Raw genomic sequence first — 24,105 nt, 5'->3', positions numbered from 1 at the left:
AAAGCAGACCACCAAAACTTCCTGCACATCTGCTATTCCCATCCAGAGCAGCACAATTAAGCCCAAAGTGTGCCAGCAATCTCATACATTTCATGTTTTCCACAGTGGTGCAGGCAAGGCAGTGGGGATTGAGACCTTTGGTTTTGTTTCCATCAAAGACCACACTGCTGTTGCCACCAAACACAGATGGGATGCCAACAAGCAGAGCAGCAAACGTGAGATGCCAAGTGAGGTCCAGAACACTTGGTAATGAGATCTTGTCTTTGTGGGTGGTGGGGAAAGGCTTTAACAAAAGCATTTTTTTTCCAGTTCACAAGATGGAAACTGCATATATGTTCAGTTGAGTTGCTCAGTTTATGTTGGTCATTTTTCTTCAGAATGTGCAGATGTTGAATTAACTGTTGTCCTGGGGGAAATGTCGGGGAGAATGGACTGGCCCAACCCTTGTCTTCCCACATCCCAGCAGGGCACGGACCATTTACTGGGAGCAACTCTATTTGGATACTGGATCATGGAAAAGGAGTTTGAGAGTATATAGGGTGGGACCCCTTTACATTCATTCTGGAGCTAATGAGATCTGACAGATCTTTTTGTGTCATGGGTATTTAAAATGTCTTGGGGAGGACCACACATCTTTCTATTAACCAGGACAAGGGCAGTAATGGGGCTTCTGCTCTTCACTGCGGTCTGCTCCCGTGTGACAGCAGAGCGTGGTTTGGGCTGGGGTTGAGGATGGATGCACTGTGGTTGAAGCGCTGTGTTGTGCTCCAAGCATGCAGCACCCTGCACTGTATCTCACGTGTGTGTTCACGCTTGGGAAGGTGGGATGGGGAAGCTGGGGAAGAGGAGCAGACTGTGATCAGGTGCACACTTAAGTAGCACTGATGCCTTCGTCTGCACACTGTGTGCTCGCTATAAATATTCTGGAGTCCTTAAACCTCTACAGCCCTGGCTGCTCTTGCCCATGTGCTTTCACCTGCCTCTTTCTCCAAAGCTCTGCCCCTCTGCCTCGTGCCCCTGCAGTGGGCATCTGCCTTTTCCCCTGCCCACCCTCTCCATCCTTGGGAAAGCAGTGCTCGGAGGGAGGGGGGGACACCTCCTCTCCCTCTGCTCCTCTCTTGACGGACCCAGTGAAGCCAGCAGGAAGCTTTGCAGCTGCTTGATGGCTTTAAGGGGTGAAATGGGTGGTGGGCATTCCCTTTCCCACCCCACCGTTGTGTCCTCACCTCTTCATGCGAAGATTTTTTTTCTGCCACATACAGAAGTCAATGAGCATGAAAAACCCAGAACTCTTTTCACTGAGGCCCTATCTACAGCCAACAGCGAAGGTAATTACCATACAGGGGCCTGCAGAAATGCTCCCAAAGTCCCTCATTCTCCCCCCAGAATAATTAACAAAATCAAACAGTTGTTTGCTAGGAGACCTGGACCATCCTTTAATGGCCTAAAGCTGATGAGCTGCACGGTGCTACAATTACCCAGCCCCAGCCCAGTGCCAGGCTGTGTGTTTGGCCAGTGAGCCAGGGGCTTGGGGGGGGGGGATGGAGCAGGGAAGTGCTGTGCCCTCCTCTGAGGCACTGAGCCATGGTCGCTCTCAGAGCCCAGGTACACAGCTCAATAGACCTAAGGTTGGGCTGATTTTGATCTTCTTGATAGGCAAATGTTTTGACTTGCTTTTTTTCTGCCCCCCCCCCCCCCCCCTTCCTCCTTCTCCCCAGCTGCAAAGATGTACAGCCATTAGTCTGACAATGCTGCTTTCCTCACCTTGAAGTGAACAGGTGACTGATGGCAGGACAGATGGATGTTCAACCATCCCCAGACTCACCATAAACACATGCAAATAGGCACCTGCATGTGTTGCCCTCCAGTGCTGGGTGATCGATCAGGCCAGGCTCAGCAGACAACTTTCTAGGACTGGAAACTTAAAAAAGCACTGAAAGCGTGGTAGCAGCTAGCTTCTCACCATGTGGTCACTGGGTCCTCCAGACACAGCTCAGGTGTCAAACGTGCCAGGGTTTGGATGCTTACTCCAGTGAACATGTGCACAGCTGGCAACATTGTGTGAGCTTTGCTCTGCTGAGGGAGGGATTGAGGAGACGGCCAGAAGACGTTGTGCTTAAGGAGCATTTATTAGCACCATTGGTTCGTGCAAACTGGAACAGCAGCCTCATTTCTTTCCAGTCTGTTATGAGATGGACCAGTGCAAAGTCCAGAGATTAAAGGCTTGGATTTTTCCCCTGCTCTCCTGCATCAAATGAGTTTCCAGGCCTCCAGAGGAAAAGTCCCAGAGTCCCTGTGAACCCAGATGTTTTGCTCAGCCCAGTGGGATATACCTTGTGTAAGGGAAAGCAAATCCTGTGGGCACAGCTAAAGCCTAGAAAGGGAAAGACTTATTTGTCTGAAATAGAGGAAAAAAGTATGTGTGTGTGTATGTGTATGTATGACAGAGAGAGAAGCGAGCGAAAGCAAATTATATTTCTTTCTTTTATTATACAGGATTGTATGTACAAGGTCACCTTTCTCCCAAACATCAGCATCGCAGTCAGTTCATAGCAAAAACTGCAGCTCATCTCTCAAAGCCTAGAAAACAGCTCTACAACGGCTCAGTACAACACAATGGATAAATTGTACAGGAACCTGAAAAAGGTAGGGGAAAGCACGGTTATCCCTTTAATCCCTCATGAATTATCTGAAACTAAGAAATGCAAATAAAACATTGTGCTTCAAGAGCCATGCTTGCTCCAGAATGGCCCTCGGGGGAGGGAAGCATTGCCCCCCCGGGACCTGTTTTCCCCTTCACCCTTCAAAGAGAGATGACATAGATGAGGTCTGGCTTTGAGCACTGGAGCAGAAAGCAGGCATCCCCTTTCAGAGCACTCTATATGACCTGGGGGGCCACGTGTTTTGTGGGAGGGTTTGACCAAGGAGAAGGTGTGGACACCGTTCTGGATTCAAAGCACTGATATGTGTGTGTGTGTGTTTTGGAGAGGAAATGGGCAGGACCCATCTGATCTGAATAAAGTGCTGCGTGAGTTTCAGTCCCATCTACCCCTGAACTCAGAAAAACTGGGTAAGCCCACAATGGAGGAACGAACAAGAAGAGAAAGGCTGAGAGACCTCTTGGGTGTTGTGGTGTAAGGGGGTTCCCATGACAAGCCGCATGCTGGCTGCTGCAGCCCTCTGCTCGCAGGACATGGCACGGGTCAAAAGCAGCTCGAATTTGGTAGGCAGGGGAGGTGCTTGCACGCCCACATGCATCGTGCTCAGGGTATTCACTGTTGCCAGTCTCGTTACGCTCAGGCAAATTGTCACGCTGTGCAGACCTGTCCGACTGGTGATGGAGCACAGCCTTCGGAGTCAGGAGCAGGAGCTGTCGCACAGCTATCCTGGTGTGCCAGGTTGGTGTGAAGACCCAGCAAGGCTGGGGCAAGAGGAGACGTGAGAACCCTGGGGAAGGGGCTGATGTCTCTGGTAGTGGGCTGGAGAAGTGGGTAGATTACATCCCCTTCCAGGGAGCAGCTGGTTCAAGAAAAGGGTCTCATCCACACATGCTTGCATCCCCTCACTCTGCAGAGACTTGCTCAGCGGAGAATGAGGAGACCAAACCATTGAAGATGATGTATGCTTTGTTTCTCCTGCTTGGGATCACTTGCTTTCCTGCAGGCAGCTTCCTTCCCCTCTCTTCAAGCAGCTGCAAAGAGCACAGCACAGGCACCAGCACCGACTCCTTTCCACCTGGAAGTAACCGTGTACCCGCGGCAACTCATGGGGCAAAAGAGACACAACAGGAGGTGACTGTTCTGGGAGGACAGGTCACCCCACACCCTCTTCCTCAACATGACCTTTAGCGTGAGAACACAAATTGTCCAAACTGAGACAGTACTTTTTGCCCAGTTAGCAAATGCTCTGGCTCTCACCTAGCACAGAAAAAAATGTCTTTATGGGGTTAGGCTTAGTTCTGCCTCCTCTCCTACAAAAAGCTCTGTAACAGCTCTGACTCATTTGGTGACACAATTGCTCTCCTGTTCTCCAGTCAGTGATGGTTATGGATTGCGCAGGGTTTGGTTCCTGCCTCTGTTGGCTGCAGAGCTCCAAATCCATTGCATGGGGTAGTGGGGATTCACTGGGGTGATGAAGTTTCTTTGTCTTTGCTTTACAGATGGATGGAAGATGTCAGGCCATGTTTCTCCTTTTGAATGCCAGGTAGAGAGGACAGCAGCACTTCAATTCAGCTTGTCTTGCTCAACGTGCCAGGACAGGGTTTAGCCTCGTGCTTTCCTCACTCTGTTGCTCACTGCTGTTCTGAATGGGCTGCAAGGAGAGAAGGGGCAGAGGGGGTGGGGGCGGGAAGGTACATGGTTCTCCTTGAACCTCAAAGATTTGTGATTTAGGAAAAGGAGAGGGGGCTGACCAGTCACCCAGCTGAGCAGCCAGGCTCAGTACTAGGGAAGCACAGAGGACTAGTGGAAAAGATCATCTTCTGAAGCAGCAAACCCCCTCACCCCAACATGCATGGAATGAAAGCTTTTGCTCAGAATCAGCCTCTAAAAAGCAGTGTGTGAGCTGTACCTGGTTACTGTAGTCTGGCATCCTCCACATCTGTGTAATGGCTGTTCTCCTGGAGGGAAAAGAGAACCAGAAACAGTAAATCACCACGTGTCCCTCCTGCCCTGCCTGGGACACTATGACACCTCGCATGCAGTGACCAGCTGGTACCACGGTGTGGGAGAGCTTGCACACTGCTAGCAGTGTCAGGTTGCCCAGTATGCTGGAGGAGTTACAAAACACACCTGATGTGGACACCGGGTACTGTGGCTGTGGTTTCTGGCAGACACAGTCCCAGGCAAAACCAAAAATTTCCTCTGGCTCCTTATTCTGGAAGGGAATTTCTGCATGGCCAGGTTAAGTCTATGCTCAGCACTTTCATAAAGTTTACTGTGTGTGCTTGCAGAGCTCATGCCTTGTTGTAGCACTGTGAGAAGTTAACTTGGGAACTAGGAATGGCCCACACCAGGGAACAGGCATTCCCGTGTTACTGGAACTGCCCAATGATGCTAAGGTGCAGTCAGTCCGCAATTGCAAATCATGTACGATGTAATTACTCTGCTGTTGAACACAGAAACTGGTCCCAGATTGCAGCAGAACTCATCATCCAGAATGATAACACTCATAATATTCATCACTCCAAAGGCCACAATAATAGGGCCGATGTGCTGAACCACTCCCCATGCAACAATGGTTTTGAAAGCATGGCGTGTGAAAGTCCCCCTCCTGGAGCCGTACTGCAGTGCAGTAGCATTAAAAGAATTACGTGCTCAGCAGTAGTATTTTATCCATCATCTCCTGCATAGGCCAAATTTTGTGGTGAATATTTCAGAGATGGAAATGGATCCAGGAGAGGTCTGCAGGGGATGCTAGGTTATCTGAAAGGAAAGACAAGGGAGCCCAGTCCCAATCTTGTTAGCAGCAGGCTGGTATACAGGGCACTGGGGGAGATAGATAAACAGATTTTTACAATCATCAGGGAGATCAACAGGGTCTTTGCAGAGACCCTGCAGGGGAAAAGCCTCAGGACTGCAATCCATGAAGAAGAGACAGCTGGAGACTACACTCAAAGGAGCTGTGGATGGAGACTCCCAAGTGAGGGAAGTCTGGAGGCTTGTGACTTCTGGCAACAGAGCAAAGGCTCCTTCTCTGCAATTACAGAGCAGGCAGTGCCGTGGGAACAGGCTCTTCAGGAAAGCCAGGTGAGGTGGTGTGTGCTCTGGGCAAAGGAATAGCTCAGATGCACAGGGATTTGCCTTGGAACAGGTGATGAGTCAGCTGAGAGCTTGTGGGTGAGGATCAGGGGATAGATGAACATAGGTGACATCATGGCAGGCATCTGCTACAGACTACCTGCTATGAAGTCTCCTCTGGATGGCTAGAGGAAGCCTCCTGATCTCAGGCCCTTGTACTCCTGGGGGACTTCAACCACCGTGGAATCTGGTGGGAGGGCAGCAGGGCTGGGTGCAAGCAACTCAGGAGATTTCTGGAGAGCATCAAGAACAATTTCTTGACACAGCTGACTGACCAGGGGAGACATTATTCTGGACTGTTACTGATGACCAAGGAAGAACTGGTCAAAGATGTGAAGATGGAGAGAAGTCTTGTCTGCAGTGACCACGAGACTGTGAAGTTGACTATCCTGAGAGGATTGACCAAGATAAAGAGCAGAATCAAATCCCCGAACTTAAGAAAGCAGATTTTGGTTTGCGCAGGGATGTGCTTGGCAAAGTCCCATGGGAGACTGCTCCAGAGGCCAAGGAGGCCAGGGCATGTGAGTCACCTTCAAGGACACCTGCCTTGAAGCACAAAAATGGCCCATTCTGATGACAGTGGGCAGGTGTAGCAGGAGGCCAGCATGGATGAACAGCAAGCTCCCAACCGAGCTTTTTCTGCATGAAAAGGCAGGACCTAGAAGATGGGAAGCAGAGCTGAGCTACCCAGGAGGAATATAGAGCCATCCCTCCAGTGTGCAGTGATGGAGTTAGAAGAGCATCTGCAGGTACACCAGCAGCAAAAGGAAGGCTGAGGAAGGTGTAAGCTCACTGCTCAGTGGGGCAGGAGACCAAGGGACCTAGTGACAAAGCACACAGAAAAGGCCAAGGTACTCAATGATGGTTTTTTTTCCTTCTTGGTTTTCACTGGTCCGGTCTGTCTTCTGGCCTCCCAGGTCCCTGAGCCTAGTGGCAGAGCCTGTGGGAATGAAGCATTACCTATTTTATCCTTTCTCTGCAGAGCTCCTTTCCTGCCCACCCTCTGAATAGGGCACAAACTCATGTTGGGTGAGGGGCCCCCTTTGTCCTTCTCCCTGTGGGCTGCGGCGTGTATTTTGGACTTGATTTCCCCAGGTGATGCTGAAAACTTTACCAAGGCCAAGCAGAGATTTGTGCACAAAACCAGCGCAGCCAACTTTGCACTGGAAGTGGGGCTGAAAGGAAGTATTTGCCCGGCTACCATTGACTTTCAATGGAAATTGTGTGCCTAACTTCCTTGGGGTCTAAAATGCTCCCCCTCACCCAGCTGGGGCTCACATCACTGTGAAACACCACTCTGCTTAGCCGTAGTATTTTCACATGAGCTCTGGTTCAGTGAACTCCCCTACGAGCAGGGATGCTTAGGCCTGCTGGTCCCCAGGAGACATCCTACAGTTGTCTACAGGGTATAGGTGGGACCTAGACCCAAGTCCAATTGGATCTTCCCCACTTGTCACCATGGGGAAGAGGGTCATGGCAGGGAAGCCTCTGTGCTGGGTACTGCACAAGCGTTGGCAGGTCTGGTTCCTGCCTTGCATAAACTATGTCTTTCCCACTTGTGATGGATGCACTCCTACTGTTTGAACTAACTGGACTTTGGTCCAGGCAGATGCTCAGCAAGTAAGCCTAAACAAAGTTAATCCTATTGTGTGAGGCTGTTGGTGAGAACCCAGCACCAAACTCAAAAAAATGGTTTGGCTGGAGACTGGGCTGATAAGTGGCCAAAACTGCATGAACACAGCAGAAAATCTGACTACGAATCAACCACTTTATAAATATCTGAAGCCATCAGGGTCTGTTGAGCTCTCCCTCCGCAGCAGTGGGCTGTGTGACAGGCATCTCCCCTTGAGCAGGGACACTTCTCAAGGTTACTCCTCAAGGCTGGGAGATCCCTTACCTGACACGAGGCATCAACGGATTGGTAAGTGACATTTTTTGCATGCATGTAACATTTAAGATACATATAGCAAGCTTACACAATAATCTTTGTATCCCATATTAACTTTAATTGTAGTAGAGTACTGACCACCAATCCAACTGCGCTTATTAACTATTTTACATACCTAAATTTACTGATTAGAACTCAATAAACTAACTACTAGATCAGATCTGAGTGACCTCTGACTCTCCTCCTGCGACACCACTGCCCCTCAGAGCCAAGGGTAGATAATTTTTTTAGGGACTGGTGTGGGTACCACGTCCGTGGACAGCAGGTGGTGAAGGCTACACTGATGTGTGTAAGCCACAGAGATGTGGGATAAAGGAGTCACTCCCCAGGAACTGGAAAGACTTCAAAACTGTTCAGTGTTGTAAGGTCAGGAGCAAAATATAAAGGATGGCTTTTGTGAGTTGCCTAGCAGTCTTTAAGAGAACATCCCTGCAGACATTAACCTGCCCCATGCTGAGCACGTGAGCCTGTCTGACGTTGGCAGTAAAATATTTCTGATCTCAGTGCCACTTCAGGACCAGAGAGTTACAGAAAATAGAGATGGAAGGGAGCTGAAATAGTCATCTTGTTCATCTACTCTTAATGAAGACCAGCTCCTCTTAAATCATTACCAGCAGATGTCTGTCCACTCTGTCTGCTTATCCCACTAATGGCAGAAACTCCACATTTTTTTGTTGACAGGCTGTGTGCTGCTTTATCATCACTAGCACTGGCAAGTTTCCCCCTAATTTCTACCATCTGTTTCCCTTGATATAATTCAAACCTGGCCTTCCTTATCCTAATTGACTTAGAGATGGAGGCCAGCTTTTGCCTTTCTTCTTTATAGCGTCTGTTATGATGTCTCCCCTTAATCATCTCTTCTTAGATTTAGCAGAAGTCATGGACTTCAGCTGTGAGGCCCCAGAAACAGAAACAGCTGAAAGACTCTGTTCTGATCCCTCATCCATCATGACTAAGGTGGAGCAGAGCAGAAGAGTACAAACAAGCTGGGAAGTGTTTTGAGTTAGAGGAGCTTTTTGGCCATAGGAATAGTGCCGTGCATGTGCAATGCGGCGCGGCCACCCTAGCGATGAGGGGGTGAGGAAGAAGCAAGCAATGCTGAGCTTCATCCTCACTTCTGCTGCCACCAGTGCTGGGGTGGGGAAGGAACGGAGCTGTGGCAGGGCACACTCAGTACAGGCTCAGAGGCTGCCCGATGTGCCGCAAGCCTCCGTGGGAGAGTTGTGCCAGCCAGCTGAGTTTCCCAGGGCTGTGGTCCTGCAGAATAGGCAGCAAGCAGGCCTGTCCTTCAGCCCCAGCACCCTGTTGCCCTTTGCCTGGGTCTGGAGCTGATCCTGTTCTCAGAGGAGTCTTAATTTGGGATAAATGACAGTGCTGCCAGTGGTAATACAGTGCCCTGTATTACCCTTACCATCAGAGTACCCGAGAACAGGGCTCCCATCCAGATGCTTTTCAGGCACAACATTTGCTCACTGGGTTCACTGGGAGTGTCCTTATTCAGGGCAGCACTGACACCAATGGGGCTGATGCGTGCATGACATCAGGCCAGCCATGCTCGCGTGCTGCCCTTGCTGTGGATGTACAGCTTCATGCACAGCAGTTGTGGCTTGCTCAGACCTTATAGCTAGGTTTATGCCATTTGGTGTCCGTCCAGATGAAAGGGCATTGCAGATGCATGTTGTTAGGAAAGCGCAGTTAATATAACATGGCCTGTCTCTGCCACATGTTTCAATCCATCTGAGAATTACTTGGGAGCAGAGCAACTTGTTTTAACCATTAATTAACAGTTGTGAAATCAAGGATAAATGTGGTCCAAATTTCAAGAGACAACCATGTTTCTTCAGCATCTCCACATGCGTTTGCTAGGTCAAGGCTTTTGCAAGCAGCAGAACAGTTTGAAAGAACAAGCTGTGAACAATCATGGGATTTAAATACAACAATTTCTTTTGAGGAAGGAAAAACTATTCTTCTGGGGATTTAGTAAGTTCCAGTAAAACTGTCCATTACTAAACTCCTTTGGCTGGAGGGATGTATTACCCAAACTCTCTTACCATTTCATCTTCACGCTCATCCCGTGCGAGACCCTCTTCCTCACCCTCATCCCCATTCAGCGGCTCCTCTGTGTTGATGTCTGCCTCTGATGCTGTGTCTTCCTGAGAGATTTCGCTTTTGCTGCCATCTGCCTTCTTCCGTACCTCTGTGAGAGCAAGAGCCAAGCCACCAGGATCAGGGGCTGGGGGAGGCAATGTCCAGAGCCTGATAACACTAATCCAGTGGGTCCCCAAATTCAGTTGGTAGGTAAATAATAGATCTAGTTTTTTTTCTGCAATGGGAAGTTTTGCTGATTTTGAGGAAGCTGCCTGAAAGCAACCCTGGAGAGGGCAGAGCAGGTCATTGTTCTGCATCCCTCCGGAATGAGTGTGGGAGGCAGACAGAATAGAACAGAATAGAATAGGAATAGAATAATAGAACAAAAAAGCAGACTAAAAAAATACAAACTATATGACAAAAGAAAAAAAAAATCTCATCATTTTGAAACCCAGTTCTATAATTTGGGGATTTTGGCATGCAATTTTGTCCTGTCATTCTACCCTGGAACCTGGGGGTCGACACTTCACTGTCAGAGCCCGGAAGATGCTCTAAGCCACGATGGTTTCAAGACCAGCTCTGCAGGGCACTTCCCTCCACTCTTTGCATGTTCTCGGACTGGCCCTGAGGCATCCGTGTGCACCCAACTGACCTGTCGACAGCTTCTGTTCTTCAGCGATCTGCTCCAGTCGGCCCAGGAGAGCATCAATGTTGGATTTGATCTGTGTCAGTTCAGTTTTGATTGTTTGCAGCTCGCTGCACTTCACTTGGAGGAAGGAAGGAAAAAAAAAAGGCATTTAGTGCCCCACAGAGCACCCAAGGTGCCTGCCTCACCTCTGTGCCTGGCCCAAGTCACCTCACTGAGCAGGTTAAAAAATCAACTAGAAACCCCACGCTAGAAACATACCCCTTGCATCCCTGGGGGTCAACGTGGGGTGATGCTCACACCTTGCTGCATGGTGTATCTGAGCTTATCTATGCTGGAAGGAGCTGTGGTGAATGGTGTGCAGGGCATCCAGCACAGCTAACAGGGGCTTGGTGGGCAGGCGAGGAGAGGCTGGCTTTGCACAGAGCAGCAATGCGCCCTCCTCCACCACCAGCCCTCCCTGCCCCACTGCCTGTTACAGCACCGGCAGGGAAAGCTGGGGGAGCTGTGGGTGGCTGTAGGCACCCAAAAAAGCCTGTGTGCCTGTTGTCCAGGCATGTTGTGGAGGCTGGCACCAGGCTTTGGCATGCTTAGGTTGTACTTGCACCTTCCCCTGCTGCATTTGCAGCCTGCTGGCTTCTGAGAGGCTCTCGCTTGGGCTGTTGTTTCCAGATGCTTTGTTTTTTTTTAAGGTTTTTCCCTGGGAGCATCTGGCCCCATGGGTGAACACCTGGACATGGGAGGTCCATGTGCACACCCGTCTCCACACCGTCCCACTGCACCCCATGCAAATACTCACGCTTCAACTTGGCCGAGCTGTTGGCGATGGCAGCCGACCTGGCGAAGAGCTTGACAGGGAGCGTCGCCTTCACGCGCCGGACGAGGGGGATGGTGACCCGCGGCCGCTTCACAGGAACCACCCTGGGCACCGGAGAGACTCGGCCCCGGTACTCGAAGAGCCTGGAGCCAGGGAGGAAGGACAGGGGGGCTGAAGCAGCCCTGCAGCACCCCCAGCCCTGCCATGCTGGCCATCAGGTGTCACAGCCAGAGCCTGAGCAGGGCTGGTGCTGAGCCGGGGCACAGCCCGGCCATCGGATCCCACCGCACTGGGCTGGGCTGGACCACCCTGCACCCCACCTCGCCTCCCACAGCAGGAGCTGCGCTACAGGGAAGACCTTGCCCCATAGAAAACTCCTTTGGCTGATGCCTCCCCTGCTCACCTGTCGTAGAAGTCGTCTCTGTAATAGTCATAGTCGAAATCGTAGCCACTGCAGAGACAGTCAGGACAGCACGGGTTAATTAGTGCTGGCAATTTTTTATTACTCCCTCATCACCTGCTGAGCCTCCCAGGTCCTTTACTTATTCCATTAGCTGTACTTTTGACTTCTCTGTGCAGCTGGCCAGGGAGGAGGGCTGGTGCCCACTCAGCCATCGCTTCACTGCAGACATTTCTCCCCACCCCAGTTCGTAGGTTTTTAATACACCCGCACATCTTCTTGCTCCACCATGAGATAACCAGGTTAACACTCTGCTGCCAACATCACCCTGTCTGGTGCGTTCAGCCCCCACCAGATCTTTCTCCCGGGCTCAGCACACCTCCCTGCAGACCCTTGCAGCTGGGAGGACAAGTGTGCACGTCCTGCCAGGTGGAAGGAGGGCACTGCCCCGCTGCCACTCTTGTATGATTTTTTTTTCATACCATATATAATTGTTGGGGGAGAAGTGAGGAAGAAGGGCATATTTATTAATTTAACATCTCTGCTATTGAAGATGTTTAAACCTCTCTCCTCCCAGCAAGACACTGCCTATGTCCTGTTTTCTTAAGCTTGAACTGCATTTTAACCCAAAGTTGGAGAAAGGCATTTCTCACTCCCTGGAGACCCAGTAACATGCTTTCTCTCTTGCTGCAGCTAGTTTTTCACAAGGCAACACAAACCAGTGGTTACAGCGGGCAATCACAGCTCTTCAGAGACAAGACCCACGCTGGTACTGCCTGATGCCCCGGCACACTCTCAGCAGCGGGGAAGAGCAACGCTGTTGAATGTACCAGCTACCCCCAGCTAAACACAGCGTCTGGTTCCCTTGTGTGCTGCTGGCTGAATTACTGCTGGTTAAATGAGTTATGTTGATGTTCCCTCCTCTCTGCTTTGAACAAAGAGAATGGTTATTGCAGCCTTTGAAAGCAAAGAGTCTGTCCTGCATCACGAAACCATTTGAAGAGGCTTATAAAAAAAGATAATCTAATGGGAAGAAAGAGAGAGTGACAGGGAGAGGGAAGGACTCTGAGCCAGGAGAAACTGGGGCATGGGGAGAGGGAAGGTTGAGTGCTCAAGTACATAGCTGAGACTAAATTTGTTGTCCTGCATCTTAGGCAAGAAGTGACAAGAATGTGTGGCTGGCCAGGATGGCCGGTGGGAAGCATGGTTTGGACCAGAAATTCCAGGCTTTATCCAGGATGCTGGTCCTGCCTATGCTGGCACTGGGCTTCCCACCCAATGTTTAGTTTCAGTAACTGGCTGATTTCTTAAATGGTTTTTTTCCATGCTCCTTGGATGATCCTTGGGTTCCCCAGAAGCCTGTGGCGGCATGCGGAGACTCAGCCTATGCCTCGGGGGGACTCAAAGCACATGCTGGATGGTTGGAGACACCAGGGCTCCTTTGGGGCCAAAGACAGTTAGGAAAGGTAATTCCTACCACATCAGCTCTTGCTGGAATATAACCAGCCTGTTCGTATGGCTGAGGAGATGGGCAGTATGGAACGAGGAACGTATTTTCATGGAGATTTTCGTGACTGGTAACTTGATTTTTGTTCTAACCTGGGATGAAACCTGGAAATACAGAAAATCTCCAAGAAAATAGCTCCCCTCAGCCTGCCAATCTATTTTGATCACCAAGGATGTTTGACTCCCATTCTATTTGAATCCAATAAACACAGAATACGATCAAAATAGGAAGTCATTTGAAAGGAAAATTGAACTAGGATGCTTCTACACTGTTAGACTCCCCCTCTTCGTTATTTTTTTTTTTGCTTAGATGCAACTTAAATGAAATTGCTGCAATTTTTTAATATTTGTCAATCCTGACAGACTCTGGTGAGCTGCTTCTGGCTAGCTCCAGCAGCAGAGCTGGAGCCAATGTTCTCTGTAGCCACAGGCAAGAGGAGACAGTGGCATCTCTCTGTGGCTCAAGGACTCCAAGTGGGCTGAAGCAGTGTCTTTATTCACTGCAAAAACTCCCTCCATGGGCTGTTGCTCTTGCTGGGAATCTCGCTGTGGCTTGGGGACCATGAGGCAGCTTTAGACCATTTTCTCACAAACAAAACAAAGCTTGGGGGAATTTGGCAAAATTTTGAAATGCCCGCACTCCTTTCTTTTCACCCTATTCATACTCCTGGTCTGAGCCGGCTTTTCCTCCAAGCCTTCACTCCCTGGTGGGAGCCCTGCTGGTACAGCTGTGGACACTGTGGGCTCAGCACGTGGCCAGGTCCACGGACAGATGGGGATGGAGAGGAGCTGCAGCTCCAACCCCAACGCATGGCTGCTGCCTGCTGCCGTCAGCCCTGTCCTGGGCAAAGCCTTGCTCCTAGGAACAAGGAATGAAGGCCCAAAGGGGGTGGGTGCCCTCCATCTCCATCACCGACCCTGCCCTGCAGTGTTTGGGCACCTCCACCTCACTCCTGGGCTCAGCTCCAGCACCAGCAGGACGAAGCAAAGCCTCAAGTACCTATAGATCCAACCTGGTGTGGACCAGAGAACGATGGAGAAGCCTAAAACCTCAGGTGAAGTCCTAAGCCTTTTTCAAGACTAGTCAAACCAGCAATTTGGTATATGAAGTGGCTAACAAACACTGTAAATGTTATTACGCTATTTGCAATAGGGAATGTGTGAGCAAAGCTGGGCAGCCTTGCATTTTTCTGGTGGAAATCACTACTGGTCCGGTTTTGCAGCTTGTTTACAGAGGCAGTGGAGTTGGCTTATGACATGCTTGACCTGGAGGGCAGTGGATCCAAGAGCATCTACTACTATTTGTGGGTGAAAAGCAAGAGGCTGTGGGGGGGGTACCCCTGCCCTGGCCCTGAATCCTCAGGGGATTTGACACTTCCACCCGTTTGAAAAGGAATTAGGGGCATAATTATCCTGGGGAGCTGGTCCTGACTTCCCCAAAACAGTGGGATTCATCTCACTTGGCTTCAGACACTGGGAATGTAGAGATAAATCCAAGCCAGGGGGAAAGAGGCAGTTCCAGGTCATGGTACATCACATCCAAAGGCAGACATCTAAAATACTGTCAGGTGAAGAACTGGTTTTTATCCAGCAAGCATAAAGGGAGTCCAGACAACCAGACCACATAAAAGCCTTGACACCATAGAGGGCTGAACTCACATGAGATGAAGCCACCCTTTGACTCAGTACGGTGCAGGACAGCAAATACTCTGAACTCAGCCTCTGGCAGTACTGCTTTCAATACCTGCTAACCATGAGACAGCCCTCAAGGAAGGCAGCAGGCTGAAATAGGGGATTTTTGAAAGTCTGTGACTGTATGACCCCGCTATAACATGCCAGTCAGGTCATGGCTTAACAGATGATGCCAGGGAGGCAGTGGCTGGATGCTTTTACCAGCATCCTAGGAAGTCAGGCATTGAGCAAAAGGCAGGTCTTCCAACATTAATGCAAGAAAAAAAGCTAGTAAAAGTGAGTACCTTTGCATGGGTGATTTATCTGGACACTGTGTGCCTGAAAATTTCACTGCATGTAGGATAAACCTTCCTGAGACTGATGAATCATTTTTCAGTGATCTGGCAGGCCTTCCTTTGTGTACAGGAATAATTTTTGCCATTTTTCAATCAGTTGGTGACATGGTGCCCTTTAAAAATAAGGCAGGGACAATCAGTGAGAGGCAGCAGAAGGCGGTAAGGCTGCATTGAGTAACATGATGCTTCCATCTCCTGATGCATTTCTTCTGCTTCGTTTTTCTTTAGTGATTAAATAACATTTATTAATGACTCACAAAGGTTCAAAATCCAAATAGTCATAATTGAAGGGCAATTGTTTGTATGTGCTGCCTTTACATTACATTTGTGGTGCCATTTCTGAGCATGTACCTGAATAGCAAATGTACGTTTGAGCAGCTGTGCTTTTAATTACCGGCTGACAGCCCCGCACTGATAATCACAAGTGACACGTCGTGCTCAGCTCGCATCCTTCTACTAATGGTTGCACAACCTTAATTATTGCAGCAGCAGAAATAATACCCACTGGAAAGCTACTTGGAAAATCTGGTGTTGATCACACAGTGAGCTTTCACGATCTTGTGTATCTGGTGTGAGATTCCTTCCTCCTGCAAATAGCTGAAGTAGTGAGAAGGTGGGAGAGAAATGTGGGAAGGGAGCCTGGCATTTCCAAGGCGCTGGGGCTGCAGTGGGGCTGCTGTAGGCTGGGACAGTGTGCACATCCTTACTGCCAGTGCTGGGTCCGCTGGGTTTGGGTACCATGACTCACCTCCTCCTCTGCCCTGTGGTTGTTTCTCAGCCCTGTCTGTGTGGATTTGGCACCAGGGCTTGCTGGGGTGTCACTGCTCCCAGCACCGCTGCCGAGATGGGGGAGCAGTAGATCTGTTTGGAGATGGGTTGACACCAGCTTTCTGCAGGGATAGTAATGGGTATAACAGGGGATGCGAATGCCAGCTGAGCTGGAAGGACATTGTCCACTTGCATCTGTAGACTGTGAAAGTAAGTCAGCAGTGGTTTGTGTCTGTCACCATTTCAGAGACAGTTCCTTGGGCCACTGAGCTGCCAGACACTTGGTTGCTCTTGCAGTTCCTGCTTAGGTTGTCCTCACTGTCCTTTTGGCTACAGAGCAACATTAGCACCAGCATTTCAGAGAAGGGCAGAGATTTGTGCCTCCAAAGGTCAAGTGCAGCACTGGCAGATCCCCCTGCCCTGGGGCAGAGCCACCTTCCCTTCCCGCAGCAACAAGCAGCCAACTCACAGCCCAGCAGAATCACTGGCACTGACCCAAATGCGGCCCAAAATGCCCCAGGAAATCCTGTCCAGACATTTGCTATGCAGGCAAAAAAAGTGTGGCCAGAAGGCAAAAAGTTTTGCGACACAGTATGTGAATACCTGGGGGACATGGTCAAAATACAAGTTCATCTTCCAGCCATCCTCACTAACTCATCTGCAGTATCTCCAGGCACGTCCGTGTTCAGCAGCAGTGGCCAGGGTGCCAGGCAGGAGCACCCAGGGGAATTCCCATGTGCAAAGGGATGCTCTGGCAAATGCCAGAGGCAGAGGGAGGGAGGCTCTGAAGATCCAGAGAGAGCGGGGGAGAGCAGAGATGACAGCAAGGTTTATATTAACTGAAGGTCCCTCTTGTGGAGAGACCTGAGAAAATTTATGATGGCATGAACCTGTGTGTATGTTTTACCTATTGGAGGTAGATGAGAGGCTACATCTCAAAGGATTTCTATTAAACACCCAGATACCCCCATGGCTGGTGGATCAAGTAAGACTGTCAAGATTGTTGCTTCCTCTATGTCCAAAATGAGATTTCCCTTCCCCCTGACCCTCTCATACAGACTTGGAGTGAGGCAAAGTAAAACCCAAGCTTTGAAAAAATAATCTTCTGTGTTTAACACAGCATTTCTATAAATTATAGTGCTGTGATTTTTGAAGTCTAACATTTAGAAAAATTTATGATGGTTAGAGAAGCTATAACCACAGCTCACTGCAAACCTGGATTCCCAGCTTTCTGTGAGATATCGTAAGTTCTGCTAGTCCAGATGGCAAAGTTTAAATCTGACAGCCAATCTGGGATGAAATATTGCTGAAGCTCAGAGCAGCGTAGTTCTCTGGCCCGTATTTTAGCATATCCATATTTGTGGGAGGAAGAAAACATCTCTTGTTCGCTCTCTCTTCATCTACATGGCAGCCTGGAAGTCTGAAATATCGGTCATTTCAACAGAAATGTATTAGCAGTCAAGGCATGGACAAACAGTAAATGAAATGCTCTTTATTGCAAGATGTACAGAATGAATTGATTTGCATTATGGCTACCAGGACCATGAAAGTAGTGTATGTACAGCTGAATAGAAAGATTTGTCATCTCTATTCCCATATATCAGTGTGGGTAATGCAGAGTCTACTTCCCCTCAACTGGTGTCCCCTGTGAATCCAGAGGGCCAAGTTCTGGTGAAGGTCCAAGCTGGCCCAGGGTGGGAGGAAAAATTTGCCTGGTGAAAGCTGCAAAGGAAGAGCTCAGCTGGGAGACTCAAGGAAGGTCTCAACAGATGCCTTGCGGGTGGTGGTGGGAAGGTTGTTGAAGCTCTGGTGGATTTGCCTATGCCACAAGAGTGTTGCCACCACTGAGGTTTGCTATTTCGTAGCATGCCGGTGTTGGACTGCATGGCTGAGTCTGAATTATAGGGTTTTTTTCATTTCTCTTCATCCCTCTCACTTTTTTTCTTTTTTTGTAGAAAAAACCAGTTATCTCATGATTTCCTTCTTTATTACACTCACCTATAAGCCTGATACTGATTTTAGTTTTTTCTTCCCAACATCACACCTTCTAAATCCTGCCTCAGTGCCCCAGTCTCCATACCATGAGACTGGTGTAAGAATAACGAGAATTTATAAATAAGATACGTTTTAGGATCTTGTTGTTTGGTTTTGGGTTCTTGAACCTGCAGGGTACTCTCCAAATACCTTTTCAAGTTTTCCCTTCTGTGACCACAGGAGCAAGAACTTAATGAGTTTCTCCCATATTCCCATGACTCCAGATGCTGGGGTTTAAATGAAAATCTTCACTTCTCGTGAAAATCACGATAAAGTCTCTAGAGCTGGCAACAGCGGCACTGAAGGCTCACTCTGACATCTGTAACGTGCTACGTATCCCACAGACCTCACGTCCCACTTGTCCCTCCCATTCCCTTGATCCCTTGGTCACTGCTCCACAGCACAGGCTCCCTTGGGGCTTTCCCAGCCACCTCCTTGGTCCACCTCCATTTGTTGCCCCAAGGGTTTCCCACTTTCTTCCTTTCTTCTCTCCCTTTCCCTGTCATTCTTCTCTTGCTCTTCTCTCCAGCATCTTTCCCTAAATTATCCCTGGTCCCTTTTCTCCCCCAACACCCAGCATGCATCACTGTGCCCCATTCCTACTCCCCAGCTGGAGGAGCTGGGGCTGGAGAGGAGTGCTCCTTTTGGTACACCTCTTTCAAGACCTCTGATAAGGTTAAAGCAGGTGCTGCTCACCTTTCTCCAATGATCTCCAGGTCCAACACTTTTCACAGGTTGGACCATGCCCATGCAGAGTCCCCCAACGCCATGGGCATCGGCCAAGCCTGGGTGTGCCGCTGACACCTCTTGCTGGCTCTCCTCCCTGCAGCCTAGCACTGAGGGGCATTGCAAAGGCCAAGAAGCCCATGGGAGGAGAAGATCTGAACGTGCAGCAGCAGCCCAAGGCTGCCTGGGGTAGGGGCCAGGGAGGTTGGGGCAGCAGCCTTGGGGGGTACGAAAATCAGCCCCAGCCAGAAGGCAAACACCAGCCTGGAGACCTCGCCGCAGGGAGGTGGCACGGTGGAGACCTACCTGTACAACGCGGAGGCTGCTCTCTTCAGCCCTTTAGGTCTGTTGGGTTTAGGTTCCCCGGCCATGTTGATATCTGCAACGAATGTACATGCAGCTGTGACACAGCACGTCCACACTCACCAGCAGCCATACCCAACCATGGAGCATGAGGGGCTGTGCACAGCCCTGCCATCAGCAGAAACAAACTCCTTTGCACCTCCCACCGCATTTCCACCTACTTTTAGCATGTTTGGTGTTCTGCTGGACCCCCACAAGAAGGCAAATATATTCTTGTACTTGGTAAGCCCCTTTCTTTTCCTCTACAAAGCTACTAACCATTTATTTTTGAGGTCAACACCCTGCACGTGGTCTAACCCCCACACACAAATTCAGGACAGGCTTCTCAGGAGAACATGGTGCTGTTATGACAAGGCATGGACAATATATAAAACTGCTGCATGCTGCTAATTGCTAACAATTTATCCCTTGCTCCTTCTAGAATAAAAATCAATGCTAAGCATGAGCCAGCTGGGCATCACTGTGGACTGGGCTGTATTAAAAACTGCATGGGGTGCAGGCACACACCTGCAGCTACTCCAGCTGATCTTGGAGGAGCATCTTCTACTAGAGGAGGTGAGAATGAGCTCTTCTAATCCACTAAGGAAATTTCTCTCCTTGGCCTTGGTGCCAAACATGCTTTTGACGTCAGAATAAAGTGATACAGCCAATTTCATGAAGGCTGCCGAGACCCTGGCAATCTAACACTGAGTGTGGCCCCAGAACTGCAGAAAGGTGAGCTATTGGGAGCATGAGGCCTCACCTCCTCTTTGTTTCTTGGCCTAGGAGTGAGCAAATTCCCTGCTGGCTTCTCCAAACAGCCCCAGACTTTTTCTGTTCTTCAGGTCCTTTCTGTCTAAATAGGTGTCAGACCTCTGGGCGTGCCAGATATGAGCCAAGCAAGACAGGATTTCCTTATGTAGAACAAAAGCACCATTTGCATGGGGCTGGACAGGGGCTGCCCCACAGCATTGGGACAGGTCCCTGTGCTAAGCTGGTGGCACAAGTTGCAGCCTCTGAGGTGCAGGTGGATTTGAAGGTCTCCATCTGGGGCTCAGGGTTCATGGATCTGTGATTGCAAACTGGGGTATATAAGTTCTCACCTCTTCAGGACTTCCAGGATATGCCATGAAACTCAGCAGGTGTAAGCTTACTAACTGTTGCTTTTTTCATGCTGCATGAAGGGACTTTATGGAGAAATGTGGACAAGCTGGTCTGCTCACCATCAAAATAAACAGCTTGCAAAATGATCCAAAGTGAACAGTCTGCTGACTTAATTATTAACCAAGAAAGTCATCTTCAGGAGCACAAGAAAGCTGCAGCACTGCTGAAACAACCTGAGCAGGAGTACAGGCTACACACGTGGGACACAGCTCCAAAGGAGCACGGACATGCTCCCACTGCCCAAATGTCTTGCTGAGCAATTCCTTGGACTGCCTTTTAGGGTCTAGCAAGAGACATCATTCCTACTGAAGCTGGAGCTTAGCCTATTTATAAGCTTGCATAACAAGTATGGTATTAGGGTATTGCTTGGCCATTACATTGAATGTTCCTCTGGAGGCACATTCAGATCAGAGCGTGTTTTCTTTGCTGCCTTTCACCCTCCATCCTCCCATACTCAACTGCTAAGGGGAATGCAGAAGAGCACTGAGCCTGAATGCTACCAAGGATGCGCATGGCCACAGGACAGGTCCATGGACAAGTGCTGCCAGTGTGAACATTATGCATGTGGTTGCCTTTCTGAGTCTGTTGAGCAACGCAATGCTTCTGGCAATGCTGTTTGCTGTAAAGGAGGAGAGGAATAAATTCTTCCTTGGTGCATCCCCAAGCACATCCGTGCTCAGCTCCAGTTCCCTTGTGAACCCTTTTTGCTGTCAGGGTGCATCTTGCCAGCTGCCAGTCACTTTTCTTGCAGAACGGAGAGCTAATGACAGCACCATGCTGATTAATACCCTTCAAGGGAGATGCAATGAAAGCCCAATGGTGGATAATGACAACAATTAGCTCAATTTGCTGGTATGCACTGCTAGAAATAGCACTGCAGAGCCTTCATTGGTGCATGCAGAGAGACCATGAAATTTATACTTTCAACCTATAGTGGTGATGGACAATGACCCTCAGGATTCCCTTGACAGTGAACAAGGAGAGACAAGTGCTCAGCATGCACCTCAGCCTGGGCAGATTTTGCATCTCATTCCCATTCTGGCTCCCTCCTCTATATCACTATCTACCCACCCCAAGGCAGTATCTATTCCTCCTGCTCATATCTAGGCACCTTTGCCCACACTAAATGGGGAGGCTGTGCTTTGTCTAGCCTACATGGTAGGATCAGGTTATGGTGTGGATCCAGCTTCCAGTGCAGAGCTCCCCCACTGGAATGGTAATTGCCTTCTGCAATGACCAGGGTGTCTGGGAGCCTCTGGAGAAAGCACAGAGGCTGCCAGGACCTGCCTGGCAGAGCAGTCCATCTCCTAGCACAGGATGGGCTATAGCTGTCATTTCAAACACCTCCGTTTTGTGATGCATTCAGTATCTTGCTGATCAATTAAAAAGCGAGTTTGGTTGTTTGCATAACTGACGACAAAGGAAGGAGAAAAAAGAAAAAATGGAAGACATGCTATTAGACCACTTAGCTTGAGAGCTGATCTTAGCTAGAAGATGTGAGCTAGAAAGATGCTTGCTTTGCTCATTCATTCTGGTATGTGCTGGAAAATGTCACCTGCAAAGCATCACTGGCACTCGGGAGCAGATGGAGGGCTGAACCCTCCTGCCACCACTGGCGCATGTAACTGTCCCATGGCAGCGCAGCCAGCTGTGCTCCTGGAGGGGACAAGTACCACTGAGAGCTGGAGTTGTTCACTTAAGGGTTTCTGCAAGGATCAGCTTTTCCATGATCTATTAGAAGGACACGGAAGAGCCTTGACGGATGCTGGGGGAGATATGAGATCCTTAAACCACATGCCCACTCAGACGAGAGGCAGGCACAGCACTCATGTCACACGCAAAACTACGATGCTTTCCCATTTCTTAAATGATGGTGCAAATTCTCTTTCCCAGCTGAACAGCTGAGGCAGGAAAGGCAGTTTCACTCAAACTGTGCCATGCAGGGCTGCTACAACTGAGTCATTACAGCGAATGCTTGCCGTGCAGGAGTGGCTCTGGATTCGGACAGGGATGCAGTCCTGCTAAGTGACCACCTGCTGGCACTGGGGACAGGCTGCCTTGCACTGGGACAACAAGCTGCTGTCCCTGAGCAGGCTGGGGGTACTTTGCCCCTACACTGGGCACTGTCTTGAGGCATGCTGCCCCACCGTGCTCCCCATAAGCTCCTGCCACACCAAATGCAGCCATTTGCCTGGCAGTCGTGGTTTGCAGCTCTTCCACAGGATCGCGTGGCTGCACCCTGCTGAAGTTACCAGCTGGAGCTGCCAGGGCAGAAAGCAACCTACCTTCCTGCCGCCCACCTGAGGAGGGAAATTCTGTCATCACCTTGAAGGACCCCCCCCAAAACCCTGCCCATGAACAGAAGCAGGGACCGTCTCTTCAGCAACGTGTCTGCCATGTCCCCTGCTGGACCCATCCTGTCCTTCCTCTCCACATTCCTATGTGACCATCACCTCCTCTTTTTTAGGGGGGGGGGACACTTTCTACCTTGTTTTGTGCAAAGACATTTTCTAACCACATTGTTCAGCTCTTCTTTTCTGCTGGATTCTCCTGAAAGGGGAGTATCCCTGTGTTTATACTGGTTCATGAACAGCAAAAGAAAGCCTGCTGAGCTCTTCTATGCTAAGACTGGCCTATGAAAGGAAGGCAGATGAAAGGGAGCTGAATTTGCACCTCCTCCAGTACATGTAAAGGACTCACAGCTATAATACAGTCCTTTTGTCCTGTTGGCATGCCAGACCTCTGGGACCAGCACAGAGAGGACAGTAAGAAGCTCCTATCATGGTAAACCTTTCATCTCTCCAGCTAAGCGGGCAAATGTTGCCTGTCTCTTAGCTGCGTCTCCTGTATCTGTCTGGAGCATTGCAATGAGCTCCTTTGCTCCTCAAGGCCCTCTTTGTCATATCTACAGACTCTGCATGTGTGGGCAATGCCTGGGCTGGAAGTGTCCCTGGCACACTGCGCTTTGCCTCAGTCTGCAGCTCTGCTCTCTGGACCGCAAGAGAAAAGAAGTTTCTCATATTTGAATAAACCATGGCTGGAAACAGCACACCGTCTTGAAGATCATATCTAGCATGCAACTTTTTATTTCAGACTGCTGTGCCAGAAGCAGGGTGGGAATGGGCTTCAAATCGCTCTCCTGCATGCTCAATGACCACTGCCTGCAGCAGGCTTGGAAGTAACAATTTTTCATTAAAAATACTGTCTCCAGTTCCAATTCTCAACTTAGAGCTGGTGACAAGAGCTTCTCAGCATGTGACACTTCAGAGCAATCTGCAAAATAAGGATGCAGTGGGAGCAGCTGGGGTGGTTTTGTTTGTTATTTCTTACCACACAGCAGTGCAGATGAGAGCCTTCCCTGTGTCTATGGGGGAATTTATCTCATTTAACATCAGCTGGCTAAGGTTAGTCTGAGTTAGACTATCATCACCTCTCTTGACAGGCAAAGGGTAAGGCCTGGTCCAGAAAGGGAACCAGGCAATGTCTTTTCCCATCCTTGTTTTTCCCCACCAGATCAAGGACAAAGACAAGCGATGATTCAGAACTGTGTTTTAGCTTCTACCATCACAGCTCGTAACATGATTTTTTTTGAGCCACAATGTCACAGCCCTGAGGGTACCGATACACCTAAATGGCCATGACCAGCCTCACTTCTGACCCCTACCCACATGGGACCTGGCAGCCTTCAGCCCCTGTGTTGTAGGAGCGCTGGTCTCCAGCTCTGTCACAGTCATGCCTGTGTCTGGTCATGGACCCTGCTGATCCTGACCCATTGGCTGACTTCCCAGCCTGGCCCCAGACCTGCCTTGTCACTATGGACCTGCTCGGTCATCACTGGGTT

The 24,105-nt window shown here is 49.6% G+C and overlaps 1 protein-coding gene across 3 annotated transcripts in view; it reads right to left on the bottom strand.

Annotated features, from left to right (window-relative positions):
- Positions 1-2,470: 2,470 nt before the first annotated feature.
- Positions 2,471-24,105, bottom strand: part of RALY (RALY heterogeneous nuclear ribonucleoprotein) — a 140,990-nt gene continuing 119,355 nt past the window's right edge. For all 3 annotated transcript variants that reach the window (XM_052790168.1, XM_052790182.1, XM_052790175.1), the window contains 7 exons: positions 19,065-19,137; positions 11,701-11,748; positions 11,280-11,440; positions 10,487-10,600; positions 9,798-9,943; positions 4,570-4,618; positions 2,471-4,311 (listed from right to left, as the gene is read on the bottom strand). In XM_052790168.1, coding sequence (XP_052646128.1) covers positions 4,574-4,618; positions 9,798-9,943; positions 10,487-10,600; positions 11,280-11,440; positions 11,701-11,748; positions 19,065-19,137 — 587 coding nt within the window. In that variant the 3' untranslated portion in view covers positions 2,471-4,311; positions 4,570-4,573. The remainder of the gene's footprint in view (positions 4,312-4,569; positions 4,619-9,797; positions 9,944-10,486; positions 10,601-11,279; positions 11,441-11,700; positions 11,749-19,064; positions 19,138-24,105) is intronic.

Source organism: Harpia harpyja, chromosome 1 (genome assembly GCF_026419915.1).
Source record: "Harpia harpyja isolate bHarHar1 chromosome 1, bHarHar1 primary haplotype, whole genome shotgun sequence".
In the NCBI taxonomy this organism is placed as follows: domain Eukaryota; kingdom Metazoa; phylum Chordata; class Aves; order Accipitriformes; family Accipitridae; genus Harpia; species Harpia harpyja.
The sequence above is the reverse complement of the archived record's forward strand: the minus strand, read 5'-3'. Positions and strand labels throughout refer to the sequence as shown.